This window comes from Ictalurus furcatus, chromosome 29 (genome assembly GCF_023375685.1).
Source record: "Ictalurus furcatus strain D&B chromosome 29, Billie_1.0, whole genome shotgun sequence".
Classification (NCBI taxonomy): Eukaryota; Metazoa; Chordata; class Actinopteri; order Siluriformes; family Ictaluridae; genus Ictalurus; species Ictalurus furcatus.
This window is the reverse complement of record NC_071283.1, coordinates 11,433,752-11,448,385: the sequence shown is the minus strand read 5'-3', so window position 1 is coordinate 11,448,385 and position 14,634 is coordinate 11,433,752. Positions and strand designations below refer to the sequence as shown.

General features: G+C 37.7%; 1 protein-coding gene across 1 annotated transcript in view; it reads right to left on the bottom strand.

Annotated features, from left to right (window-relative positions):
* LOC128604279 (neurexin-2-like) overlaps window positions 1-14,634 on the bottom strand; it is a 302,809-nt gene that overhangs the window by 40,600 nt on the left and 247,575 nt on the right. The window contains exon 12 of the mRNA XM_053619289.1: window positions 9,357-9,528. Within this exon, the coding sequence (XP_053475264.1) occupies window positions 9,357-9,528 (172 nt within the window). The remainder of the gene's footprint in view (window positions 1-9,356; window positions 9,529-14,634) is intronic.

Sequence of the window (14,634 nt, the reverse complement as noted above, 5' to 3'; positions counted from 1 at the left end):
ATTGTCCTGCTGGAAGGTGCACCCACGTCTCATCTTCATCATCCTGGTGGATAGCAGCGGATTCTTCTCAAGAATCTCCCAGTAAAGGGCTCCATTCATCGTTCCTTCAATTATATGAAGTATGCCAGTACCATGCGATGGAAAAACAGCCCCATACCATGATGCTTCCTCCGCCACACATAACTGTTGGTATAGTGTTTTGAGGGTGATGTGCAGTGCCATTTCTTTGCAGTGGACTGCATTGCCTATTATCTTCTCTGTGACGATGGCACCTGCTGCCTCCAAGTGTTTCCGGAGCTCTTTCCGAGAGGTCCTTGGCTGGGCTACTCTTCTAACTTTTTTCAATTTATGGACTTTAATCTTGTGAATTCTTTATATTTCCAGATTTCTTGAGTTAATACTGATGTCTGGAGATATTTTCATGTGAATATCCTCACTGGAAATATATTTACTGAAAAAAATGTTGACGTGTCCAATACTTATTTCCCCCACTGTATAATGTGTTATGAATTGTTTACAGTATGCATGTTAAGTAGGGTTTCATGACACATGGTATTACCAATATAATGTGTAATAAAGGTTTATTAAAATATTAATAGTAATAACGTTTTAAAAATATTTATGAGCAGTGAGAAATAGTTAAATCAAACAAAAAATAACAGTATGCTTGCTGTTGGTACAAACGCTACTCATAATGTAGTAGGTTAAGAATTCATAATGAATAATTTGTGAAAGAAATGAGGCTTGCTCTAAAGTGTAGTGCAAGTTCATAAAAAAAAAAATGTGACAATGTGCATAATGTCTTATTCACTATAAATATGGTCTTCATAGAAAGTGCTAAGAAGGTGAAAGAACTTCTGTGAAGCCTAAATTTTAATTCTACTATTTCTTTATTTTGGCCTGCGGGTGTGCTAACATTTGCACTGAACTGTATACATAGCCATTGCCAAACATAATACTTCTCCATAAACTTGAGTACTCGTTTTCTCTGCCTAGAAGCGACCAGTTTGAAACACGGCAATTAAATTCACCCTCGGTTTGATTTGCTTTCCCATTTTTCAGGTACAAATTCAGATGATACTTCAAATATTTAATGATCTGTGTCTATATAGACAGAGAATTACTTCATTATTTCCTCTAATGACTGCAGTGTTGACTGTCCTTTAACCTTATACTCTATCCATCTCTCCCTTTGTTTTTCACTCTCACTGGCAGTGAGAACAGGAGACGTTCGGAAATCAAAGTTGTCAGTTCTTTAATTAATGGAAGCAATCTTTTCTTCTGTCACCCTCTTTCCCTCTCTCTCTCTCTCTCTCTCTCTCTCTCTCTCTCTCTCTCTCTCTATGAAGTCGCTTACTCCATTGCCACTGACTCTTTAACTGGTAGTGCAACTCGACTGCAAACGAACTAATCAAAACCTCTCCAAGGAGCTACCCAGAGTCCCTGGCTGGCTTCCAGGAATGGCAGCCACATGTATCAGTTCTGTATCATCTGTATCATCCTGAGTAAGTGTACTTCATTTGCAGGTAATTACAACCTTGTAAAAACATTTGGGGCACTGTCATGTAGGCTACATTCAGTATATTTTCATAGCCAGCTGCTCTGATCAGGTTTGGTTATGCAGTGTGCTTTCTGAAACATACTTTTAGATAAGTACATGTCTCATAATTTATAAACTGTGGACTGCTGGGTCTGTGTTTGAGATGCACCCTTGATGTATATATGCAATGACATGAATCTATACTATATGCCCAAAAGTATGTGTTACACCATTACACCCATGTGTGGGCCCTACTCAAACTGGTGCCACAAAAATGGAGGAATGTCTTTGTAGAGTATGCTGTAACATTAAGATTTACCTTCACTGAGTGGTCTAAACATGTTCCAGCATGGCAGTGCCTCTGTGTACAAAGCGAGCTCCGTGAAGATATGGTTTGCCAAGATTGGACTGGAATCTCAAGTGGCCTGCACAGAGCCCTGACTCAACCCCAGTGAACATCTTTAGGATGTACAGGATATAATTTTGGCCATATAGTGTATATTCAGATTTAATCCTGAAGTGGGTGTGGCCTAAACAGGAAGGCCTATTGTTAACTAGAGATATCCCCTGGGCTGTTTTTAATTGCTTGTGGAGTATTTTTTGTATCTGCCTCTGATATTGTGTAACTAATTTAGTTGGTTCGATTTTCCACAATATAAACAAACTAGTGACCAAATTTAAACCACCACAACCCTGACTAGACAGTTACTAAGAATGAAAGAATGAATGATTGAATGAATGCTGTAAATGAAATGGGTTTTTGTTTGTCCCATGAGCTTCATATTCAACCATTGGACTGGCCCACTCCAAAGTAAAAACAACTTTTACGTTGCATCCCAAAGAATCCCAGTCCTGATGTGCACCTCTAGTCTTGACCAGATGCTCTAAACAACAACAACAACAACAAACCCCAAAACAACCAATAAAATCCAGGTCCTTCTGAATGACCTAACATACTATAACCACAAATTCAGCAGAAATCATTTGCATACGCTGGTCAGTAGCTGTCCATGGTTCTGAAGAAATCAGCATTTATTGAAAAAGCTAAGCTCATGGAAAAAAGCCACACAGCATTTCTTTCGGATACCGAGAGGAAACAGGTGCAGAGATCAGCGTGAAATAGAGTATTATAGTTGTTTGCCACGCTATTTCAGATAACAGACTGTGCAGCAGTCTCAGAGATGATGTTAAACACACATTCCCATAGAGAGTAAGAGCAGAATCTCTCTAACTCGCTGAACTTCACACTGTTCTTTATGACTTTTCCGGTGTTGATGGGTTTCTGAGACGGTAAGTATTATAAAGTAGTGAATTAAAAGCAGTGGTGTGTGAGCAGCACTCTGCTGGCCAGATTAATCCATGGATCTTTCTGCTGATTACCAAAACACTGCCAGCCATATTCATCCATCCTCACCGTCTCAGTGCTACCCGGCTTAGTTATATCTATCCATATATCCAACACACACCAACACACACTTTCTTAGGAACATTATATTAATACTAGGTAGAGCCTCCCTTTGCTCTCAAAACAGCCTCAATGCTTCGTGACATGGATTCCACAAGACGTTGAACATTCCTTTGAGATTCTGTTTCATGTTGACATGACAGTGTCCCACAATTCCTGCAGATTTTTCAGGTGCACTTTCATCCTGCGAATCCACCGTTCTAACACATCCCAAAGGTGTTCTATTAAAATCCGATCCGGTCACTGTGAAGGCCACTGAAGAACATTGAACACATTGTTCTGTTCATGAAATTAGTTTGAGATTACTTTCGCTTAGTGACATGGTGCATGGTGAGGCACTGGAAGTAACCATTATATCTTCACGCTGGAAGTAACCATTAGAAGATGGTAAATTGTGGTTGTAAAGGGATGCACATGGTCAGCAACAATACTCAAATAGACTGTGGCATTCAAGTGATCATTGATTGATATTAATGGGCCCAAAGTGTGCCAAGAAAACATTCCACCACCTCCACCAGCCTGGAGGCAGACTGGATCCATGGAGACATGGTGTTGGTGCCAAACTCTGATCTTAACATCTGTGTGGCTCAGCAGAAATTGAGATTCATCAGGCAAGGCTCCATTTTTCCAGTCTTCAACTGTAGAGTTTTGGTGAGCCTGTGCCCATGCAGTCTCAGCTTTCTGTTCTTGGCTGAAAGAAGTGAAACCTGACGTGGTCTTCTGCTGTTGTAAACCATCCGCCTCAAAGTTCGATCAGTTGAGATGCTTTTCTGCTCACCACAATTGTACAGAGCAGATATTTGAGTTACTGTAGCCTTTCTGTCTGCTCGAACCAGTCTGGCCTTTCTCCGTTGACTTCGCTCATCAACAAGGTGTCCACAGAACCACCGCTCACTGGATGTTTTTTCTTTATTGCACACTTCTGAGTAAACCCTAGAGACTGTCATGCATGAGAAATACTCAAACCCACCCTTCTGACACCAACAATCATGTCACGATCAAAAAATCACTGAGATCACATGTTTCTCCCCGCATTCTGATGGTTATTGTGAGCATTACCTGAAGCTGCTCGACCACATCTGCATGATTTTATACATTGCACCAACGCCATGCAATCGGCTGATTAGATAATTGCATGAATGAGTAGGTGTAGACGTGTTCCTTATATAGTTCTCAGTGAGTGCATACTTGTAGAAAAATAAGTATTAACATAAACTGTAGTATTTTATTTAAACATGGACTTTTCTTCATGTTTTCGCAAAACACTGGTTTGAAAATAAATTTGATAAAGTTTCCTTTGTAGATGACCTGTTCCTCTATGCATAGCATTTTCAGCTCTTTAATATTAGGCTTTTACATGTTTTCAACAGGGTTGAGACTGAGATGACTGGGATTAATATAGCCATGATGAAATATTTCAGTTTGGGTTTGCCCAACCATTCGAATGTGTTTTTGGGGTGGAAATATTCACCCAATGTCCAAGATGTCCACCCGTTAACCTCTTAGAAGAGGCCACCAGGTTTTATACTCTAGAGCTGGGGTGTCCAATCTTTTCCGGAAAGTTCCGGTGTGGGTGCAGGTTTTCATTCCAACCAAGCAGGAGCCACACCTGAGTTTATTGAAAGCCAAGATCAACTAATTAAACAGGTGGAATCAGATGTGGCTCTTGCTTGGTTGGAATGAAAACCTGCACCCACACCGGCCCTTTGCGGATAAGATTGGACACCCCTGCAGTCTAGAGTATAAAGTAGTTTATCTAAATGTTTGTGTAGAGAATTTGAATCTGTGTCACCACTTTTGCCCATAATTAAATCTTTTTATTATTTATTTAAAAAAAAAAAAAAACAAATCACATCTGTATACAAAAACAAATTAATCTATTTATTGGAAAACATTCATAAAGGACAGTCAGGCCTGTGGCATTTTTAGCGAGATTAGACTAAGGGGAAAAAAAAGCATGTAAAGTCAGACAGAGAACGAGACAGATATAGAGAGTGAAAGGCAAAGAGAGAGGCAATAATAGTGTGCATGTCCCTGGGGAACCATCTGCCTCAGTTTATTAAGGTGACCTAAACAGCAAACCATTTCAGCTTAGTTTCGGACAGAAAGACAAACACTCTATGAGGGAAGAAAGACCCAAGAGGATGCATTGGACAAACAAAGCAATACAGCAAACTCACCCAAAGCCCTGATGTCTGGCAAGCGTTTTGTCTTTTCTGTTTTGATATTCAACACCGGGATTCACCATATATCCTCTATTGCAAACCAACTAAAACCTGATGCTAAATAATTTACCGAATGACAAAACGCTATTGATTTATAAACAAAAATAAAATCTGCAGTTAAGTTACATTTCTGAGCCTAACCATAAGGAGGCACTTTGCACTCCATCAGGCAGTTGTTAAATGTTGGATGTGCTCCATCTGCTCCATTCCTGGGGTGATTTCTACCCCTCTAACTGGGTCAGGGTTTAATCATTCCCATTTGAAAGAACTCTCCATCTTTATTCTCTATATTTTCAAGCCTTAACCTGCTGGAAGAGGCAAGCAAGTTTTGACCAACGTTATTCTCGAGTGTAAAGTAGTTTTTTTTTTCTTTTTCTTTTTAATGTTTAAGAGAATTTGAATCCTTAAGGGTCCCATTTGTGCCGGTTCTTTTGAAGAGTCATCTGGAATGGCCTGAACACTAAAAACACAAAAGGTTTCGTATAATAAGTTTATTCTGTGTAAAAGTTTTTTTTATTTTGTCCCTTTACAAGACTTTGATGTTTCTAAAAAAAGAAAACGAAGAACATATTTTAAAAAGCTAGAACTGTTAACCAACCAAAGAAAAAATTACCCTCCCCCCCCCCTTTTTTTTCTTTCTTTCTTGGAAGCATACATACACTGTACACTTAATTGTTATACTGTTTAATGTTTATACTCATCTCCTTATCCAGTTTTTCCAATTAAAATACACACTCATCTCAATCCATTCCATCACCTTTTGCTCCGACTAGAGTCAAACCGAAGACATACACGCCCTTGAACACCCTAACTCTCTCTTTCTCTCTCTCAAACACACACACAGGAATGCTTGGAGGATTGCAATGCAAATGCACTCTCATTGATGTCAAAATACAAAACAACAAAAACATCAAAGCTCTCAGGAGATCCGGAGGTGAGGGCGTACTATAAAAAGAGTAAACTCAGCCTTGAGGTTCTCCTCATCCGTAATTCTCTCCTAATGCCATGTTTAACATCACAAAGCCCAAGCAGCCAGTGCTTGCCATTACACTTGCACTGTTACCGTGGAGATGTGTAAGTCGGCTGCTCAGCGATGATGGATGATGGAAGGTTCGACCTTTTCCAGACACAAAATGAAAGAATGAGTGTGGACAGGCTGAGATAAGGAAGATCTCAGCCCTATCTCTGTCACTTTTTCTTTCTTTCCCTTTCTCTCTCTCTCTCAAATACAAATATTCTGTTCTAATCTACATTAACACAAGCTAAACCAGCTCAGATTTAAAAAAACAACTCCAATATGATCAGCGCTCATTTGAAATCGACCCAGCAAAGTAATTCACCTCACCAAACCTAGCACTTGAAAAACTCCTGTAACAGTGCTGACAAGCACACGACAAACAAACTATACATAGTTCAGTGACTTGAGTTTTCTAAACAAGAACCATAGCTTCTGGAGCAGATCGTCTTTTCCAATCACACCGGAAAATTGCATTTACGCAACTTATTTAGCAGCCGTCAGCTCATCCGATCAGAGATTAGCTATAAGGCAAGAGCCCTTAGCTCAAACCGACAACACGGCTTGTTTAAAGTCAACAAAGGAAACAATGTTTAAAGACAAACAAACAAAGAGGTGTGAAGTATTCTCTCCGCATAACGTATCTCATCTGTTTAGAGTCCATATCGCTAGTCAGAAGTGGAAACGAAGCATAACCACTTCAAACTGTCTTATTTATAACTATGTGGACATTTGCATGCAAGGAATGTTTGTTTCTACAGTAGCTTGATCGATTTTAGCTGAATACCCCTGATCTACACAGTCCTTTGTTTAAAGTACTGTATATTCTTGTGATTCTTGAATCACAATAGCTTGTGATTATGAAGACAAATTGCAACACTATTAACTGGAAAACCCTAGCAGGCAGAGAGGAAAATAAATTATTTTACCTCTAAAAAACTAGAAATGTAGTGTCACCACATTAACAATATAAATCATAAACATTCTATCCTGAGTTTTTTTACAGACCAGAGATCACCTACTATATAGTATATAATGTCTATACAAAGTGTATATATATATATATATATATATATATATATATATATATATATATATATATATATATATAGTGAAAGTGAAAGTAGTATTATTTTATTTATTTATTTATTTTTTTTAATAGACCGTAGTCTCCCATATTGCTGTAGGAAAGACTCAAAACCCATGGCTTTGGCTAAACTGTAAATATTGGCACCTCGGCAGTATCCTATAATTTCGAGGACACAATTTTGGTCCTCACAAAGGGCTAAAAATGTACACCCACTCATACACACATACAAGACCGGATTCTATTATTAAGCTTCCTTATACGCCTTCATTATCCAGATAATATAATTTGTGAAATTAAAAAAAGAAACTTAAAAAAAAGAAGAAAAAAAAAATAACAAAGAAACTCATTTAGAAGCAAACACACTCCAATTTTCACAGTTTTGGTGTGGTAACATGGAAAACTCATTTCAATAACAATCAACAGCAGCATAACATTATATTCCTATTACAGTTCAAAAGATTTCCAATTAAGACCTGGTGTGATCGTGGTGAAAAAAAAAAAAAAAGACAGAAAAAATCTTCCTTTTCTGCAGTACGGTGAATATATATCTACTGCCTCAGACAGAGACAGGGACAAAGAGAGAGAAGAATAAAAAAGAAAAAGAAAAAAAAAGGAAATCGTGTATATGTGCGTGTTAGGTGAGTGCATATTGTTTTCCTTGCAGGTGCTTATATGGATGATTTATACCATCCCAGCTTGACTCACACACACACTCTGCATGCATATAAAGTCTCCCCCGTGGCTGCGTTCAACACTACTTATTTGTTTATTAATACTTTCGGTGTGCAATGTTAGTCATTTCCAATTCACGCCCACTACCTAACACTCTGCAGCATGGTAGCTGCTAATGTGCTTCCTCCATGACACATGTATCCCCATCACTGCATCTTTTAGATTCTTATGTAGCCTCTATGAGTAGTCAGAAAACTAAGAACTCTCTAATATCATGCTGTATGGAAGGGAAACAATGGATTAAAATCTGTCTTTATCGCATCATTCCCCTGTAGTGTGAATATGATCACTGATTATTGAGGGAGGGGGAGGGGGAGCTGTGACATCAATAGAATGATGCGATCTTTGAAATTGTCATTTAAAACCGTTCTTGTGATTCGTGAGTGCGTATAAAGTTTTTCTTCTCTCTCTTTGTGTGCTTTTAAGACGAGACACTAGAAGTGAACAGGTTTTGTTTTGTTTTTTTTTAAATGTAGATTTCACAACCAATCAGTCCAGCTTTTTGCTACATTTATTCATGCAAATGGTGGTTCATTTACATAAACATGCATGAATTTGCATACATAATCGAAACAAAAATCTCAATTCTTTGGATGAAGTTAGAATCAAAATGTTTATTTCACTGTCATGACACACTCAAGATGAATAATTTTACAGATCGGTTTGTTAGAAAAAAACCATCCTATTCTTTGTTTATCCAAGAAATTAACATGTTATATATACATATATATATATATATATAAAACGTGTTCATGTAATTTTTCCAGTCTAACATCTAAAATAAATCTAATGATCAGCATATTGTGGGGAATTCCTCTATAATACGGTTAAATATGGATAGGAATGAACGTGTCAAATGTATCTAGTGTAGGTCATCGAAAAAACGAACACATTCTGAGGGAAAATAATGAAAATACAATGCGGTTTAATGTGTTTCCTCTCGAGTAAGTGGCGTTTATATGGCTTGTAAAGGAAATGGAGATGTATATCATATTGATACACAGATTATCATATGTATGAGGAGACAAGCTTTGCAGGGATATATGACATGACGTGATTGTGTCAAGTGGGCGGAGCTTAAAGCCTTATTCAAAGTTTGATGTTAAATGCAAGTGGATTAAAATCAGTGAAATAAACATTTTTTCCAAAAAATTCTGTCCAAACTCAAATGTCCGATACAACTTCTAGTGTTTTTGCCTTAAACAATTGTGAATTTCTGCACCGTTTGTTCATGAAAATTCCTGTTACATTGCCTACCCCGATCGTATAAAAGTGTGTGCGCCCCCTACCTGATGGGAAGCGCTCGATGACGGGCTGGTTGTCCACCTGCAGTGTTGCGTTGCCGCCGCTTCTAGTAAAGCGGACCACGTGATATTTGCCATCACTGACCACCACTCCGTTCTCCTCGATCGCGATGTCGTCCGTTCCCACGTTGAAGATGACGCCGATCTTCCCCCGCTCCTGAGTCACGGAGAGAGAGAGAGAGAGGGACAAATCCAGTTTAAATTACCTTTATAGTATAGATGGATATAGAATCGAGTGCAAAAGTCTGTGTCGCCTTTGGATGATTGTTGTACATTGTGGACAGTAATGATGTGTCGATTTCTCTCCCTCTTTTGTCTTTCTCTCAATTCCACTTTCTATTTCTGCCATTCTCTTCGTTTCATTCCTCCTTTTTGTTTCTCTTTCCATTTCTATAACTCATCCTTTCTTTCAGTTTCTTTCCTTCTTTCTCTCTCTCTCTCATTTTTATCTTTCTCTCTCTCCATTTCTGTTAATCTCTTCGTTTTCCCTCTCTCTCTGCATTTCTCTCATTTCTATTTCTCTCTCTCCATTTCTGCCAATCTCTCTTTTTCTATCCCTCTTTCTGTCTCTCTCTCATTTCTATTTCTCTCTCTCTCTCTTGGTCTCTATATCCATTTCTGTCAATCTCTCTTTTTCTATCCCTTTTTCTGTCTCTCTCATTTCTATCTTTTTCTCTCCCTCCATTTCTGTTAATCTCCTCATCCCCCCATCTCTCTCCCTCTCCACTTCTCTCCATTTCTGTCAATCTCTCTTCTTCTATCCCTCTTTCTGTCGCTCTCTCATTCCTATTTCTCTCTCAAGCGCTTGCTCTTTCTCCATTTGTCAATCTCTTTTTCTACCCTTCTTTCTGTCTCTCTCTCTCTCTCCTTTCTATTTCTCTCTCTCTCTCTCTCTCTCTTGCTGTCTATATCCATTTCTGTCAATCTCTCTTTTTCTATCCCTCTCATTTCTATCTTTTTCTCTCACTCCATTTCTCTCCATCCCCCCATCTCTGTCCCTCTCCACTTCTCTCCATTTCTGTTAATCTCTTCACCCCCATCTCTCTCTCTCTCTCTCTCTCTCTCTCTCTACACTTCTCTCCATTTTGGTCAATCTACTTTTTACTTAATTTAACAATCCTCTTTCTATCTCACTCTCATTTCTACATCCCTTTCTTTATCTCTTTTAATTTATTTCTCTCTACCCCATTCTTTGCCACCTCTCTCTCTCTCTCTCTCTCTCTCTCTCTCTCTCTCTCTTTTAATTTCCATCACCATCATAATTGCCTCTCCCTTTTCTTTCCCTCTTTATTCTTTCCCCTCCTCTCTCATTTTCTCCATCCTTCCATCTATGAGTCCACTTCTCTCTTAGTGTCTCTGGTAGGTTTTCCATGCCACTCTCATGTGTGTCTGTTCATTGGATCTACATTTCTGTAAATTGATGTAGAAATGTAACTAACCTGAGTGGAATGTATTGCTGTACTGATTACTGAAATTTAAAGCAAACAAACCACTGGAGTAAAAAAAACTTTCAGGTAAAGCAGTGACTTACACAAGCTTCTTAATATTCTCCTGAAAACTGTTTAAATCACTCAACATTAAGGAATATTTCTCAGTAGACTGAAGCCTGACTCTTTTTATATCTATTAGTGTTGACAGCCACCTACTGCTTACACTTCATTATAGTGTCTCCTACTCACTCTCATTTTCTCCTTCTCCCCCTCCCTCCAATCCCTCTATCTTATCCTTCCCCTCTCACTCCTCCATTCACTCACTCCTTCTCACTGTGCTTCTGCCCTTTCTGTCAGCAAAGGTCAAAGTCATTTACAGAGTTGCAGAGAGAGAGACAGAAAGATCAAGGGAGAGAGGGGAGAGAGAGAGAGAGAGAGAAACAGACAGACAGATAGAAGGTGCTATAGAGAGTCAGAAAGAGATAGACAGAGAGAGAGAGAGACAAAGAGAAAGGGAGATAGAGACAGAAATACAGACAGATAGATAGATAGATAGACAGTGAGAGATTCAAAGGCAGACAGACAGACAGATTGAGAGAATGAGAGACAGACATACAGAGAGAGAGATAGATAGGGAGAGACGGGGAGAGATAGATAGATCGATAGATAGATAGATAGATAGATAGATAGATATTGTTACTAGATAGATATTAGATAGATAGATAGATAGATTGGTACTGATGTATAATGATGATTTTGATGTGAAAATAAACTTTCACTCCCTCATAGCACAATAAGACAACAGACAGCGCTAAGGATTTTGTAATACACCTATACATCAAAAATGCATAGTTTCCAGTCTAACTCCATCTCTTATTGATATAACTTGGTCATTTTATGAAATGAGTTATATTCATAAACCATGACACATCAAGGCATTACTTTTTATAGTTAAAGTATGGCCTTTAGGCAGTTCATCACTATTCATGAAATAATTCTAAGGGAATGAAAAAGTGGCTAAAGCGATTAAAAAGTTATTTAATTGAGCAAATGGAAGCAGAGGTTGCTGGAAAATTAGTGATGAACCTAATCACAGGGTATTTTATGCATATTATCCTCCTACACGTTGGTTAAAAGGAGATATTCCAGTACAGTTAACTCTTTATTCCAGAAAAGTGTCATTAATATTACCCAGATAAATATAAATTCTGCTACATACAGATGCATGTAAAAACAATAGATAAGGAGTGATGTACTGTTTGTCAGAGACAAACTGCAACCAGTTATGATCTAGCAGTAAAGCTGAGTTGTTTTCCAGCAGTAGAAGTACGGCTGTCTTATCTAGAAGCTCAGAAAGCATTATTGGGTAAGAATACATGGGTTTGTTGTGCTGTACACATACATATGGCAGGAAAGCACAGCTCTTATTCTCCCGGAAGCACACAGCAAGTCTGGCTCATTATGTCTGCTTTTCCCCTAAGAGTTAATCCCACGCTGCAAGGAAAACTATCTATAGGATAAAGTGGAAGAGAGAATGATAGTGAATGTATGAGACAGGGAAAGTGAGGAAGGAAATAAGAGGGCGAAATAAAGAACGTATGAGAGAGAAGAGAAAGAGATTTACATAATTCTCGTTTGTGTTCTGTAACATTAATTCCTTGTCTCCAAGTTACAGGGTTTTAAATCTGGTCTTACTTCCCCAACCATGACATTTTAATGCCTGTTTACCCTCGAATCAACCCCAACTGACCTTAAGTTCATTTTTAAAAGCACTGCTATTGTGTTGGAACAAGACAGTTTACCAGATTGGTAACACATTTAATTCACTGATTTAATTAACATTACACTTAGCTTTGATTGAAGCTAAGTGTAAGTAAAGTTAACAATGCAACAAAGTAATTTATCACATGTACTAATTAACATTTGTTAAATGGACTGATTCATTTACACAGGGATTGACTAATTTAAATCTATGAAAGTCCACAAATTATGAAAAATTTTATTACAGCATGTTTGTACACTTGATAGATAACTGGATTGGATAAATGATGGTTTATGAATGAGTGATTATTTGGCATATTTGCTAATGTGTATGGTTTGTTCATGAGACACATTACGTACAAAGCTTTAGCATTACATTTATATAATATCCAGTGATGACTGAAAACACTCAATATCATTTGAGGCTCATCACACACATCGATTCACCTTTAAACACCAACATTAACTGTCAAAGACAATTATTCATCATCAAACAACAACAATTTCTAGCAAACACACATTCAACACCAAGCCCCTACATTTCTTTTTTCTTTTCTTTTCTTTTCTTTTTTTTTTTTTTTTTTAAAACTAAGAAATCCTCCAGCATACACCAATATTCACCATGGAACACCACTGTTCACTGAACTACTAATGTTCACCATCAAGTATCATCATTCTACATCAATTAACATTTAAACATGATCAAACACTAATATTCACCATCAATCACTGGTATTCCCATTTTAAACACCATTATTTACCATCATATCACCAATTTTCTTCAACAAACACTAACTTTAACCCTCAGCGTCCCAGCCAAATGAATTCAACAAACACAATCACCAGAAAAATACCAAATTCCTCCAATAAACACAGCCATTTACCAACAAACAGTAACATTTAACAACAACTTTTACCATCAAACACAAATATTTACCTACAAAAACCATCATTCTCTATCTAACGACACACAAACATTAATATTACCAATCAGTTGCCGGTATTTCCCATATACAAACCATCAACTACCATCAATAAATAACATTCTGCAGTAAACACCAATATTTCATTCCACTAGCCATATTCACTGTCAATTCATGGCATGCACCATCCATCACCACCAATCAAATACCAATACTTATGAACATTCACCATAAAAATACCTAATTCTGCCAACTAACACGAACCTTTACCATCAAACACCAATATTTACCTACAAACACAACCATTCTCCATCTAACAACCTCCAAACACCAATATTACCAATTAATTTGACCAATCAACTGATATTCACCCATTATATACCAATACTTATCAACATTCACCATGAAAATACCAACTTGCTCCAACAAGCACAAACATTTACCAACAATATTTTCCATCAACCAACTTTTACTATCAAACACCATCAATCTCTCTCAAACCACATTCACCATCAAACACCAATGTTCACACATCAAACACTGAAATTCTCCATCAAATACAAATATTAACCACCAAACGCCAGCATTCACCGCCAAAAACCATCATTCTCCATCTTACAACACTACAGTGTTAAATGATCCCACTAGCCATATTCACTGTCAACAAACGCCGATTTTCATCCATTAAACACCAACAGTTATCAGTGTTCACCAGATTCCTCCACCAAACATAAACCTTTACCAACAAACAACATTTATCACCAACATTATTCATAAATGAACTATTACCATCAAAAACCTAATACCTTTCAAACACTTCCATTCTCCATCAAACCACATTCAACATCAAACATCAGTGTTCACTCATCAAGCACTAACATACATTACCAAACACTGGCATTTCTTTTTTTAAACACCAGCATTCACCATCACCAACTTCCTCCAACAAACACGAACATTCTTCACCCACCTACTGATGTTTACTGTTAACAAACAAAATCCACAATCCAGCATTGATATTCACCCAACACGTATCAATATTCAACATAAATCAGACTAGCCTTCTCCAACACACACCAACATTCACCAGCACACCAACATTCTTCATCAAACAGCAATATTCAAATATCTTTACAATGTTTAGGTGAA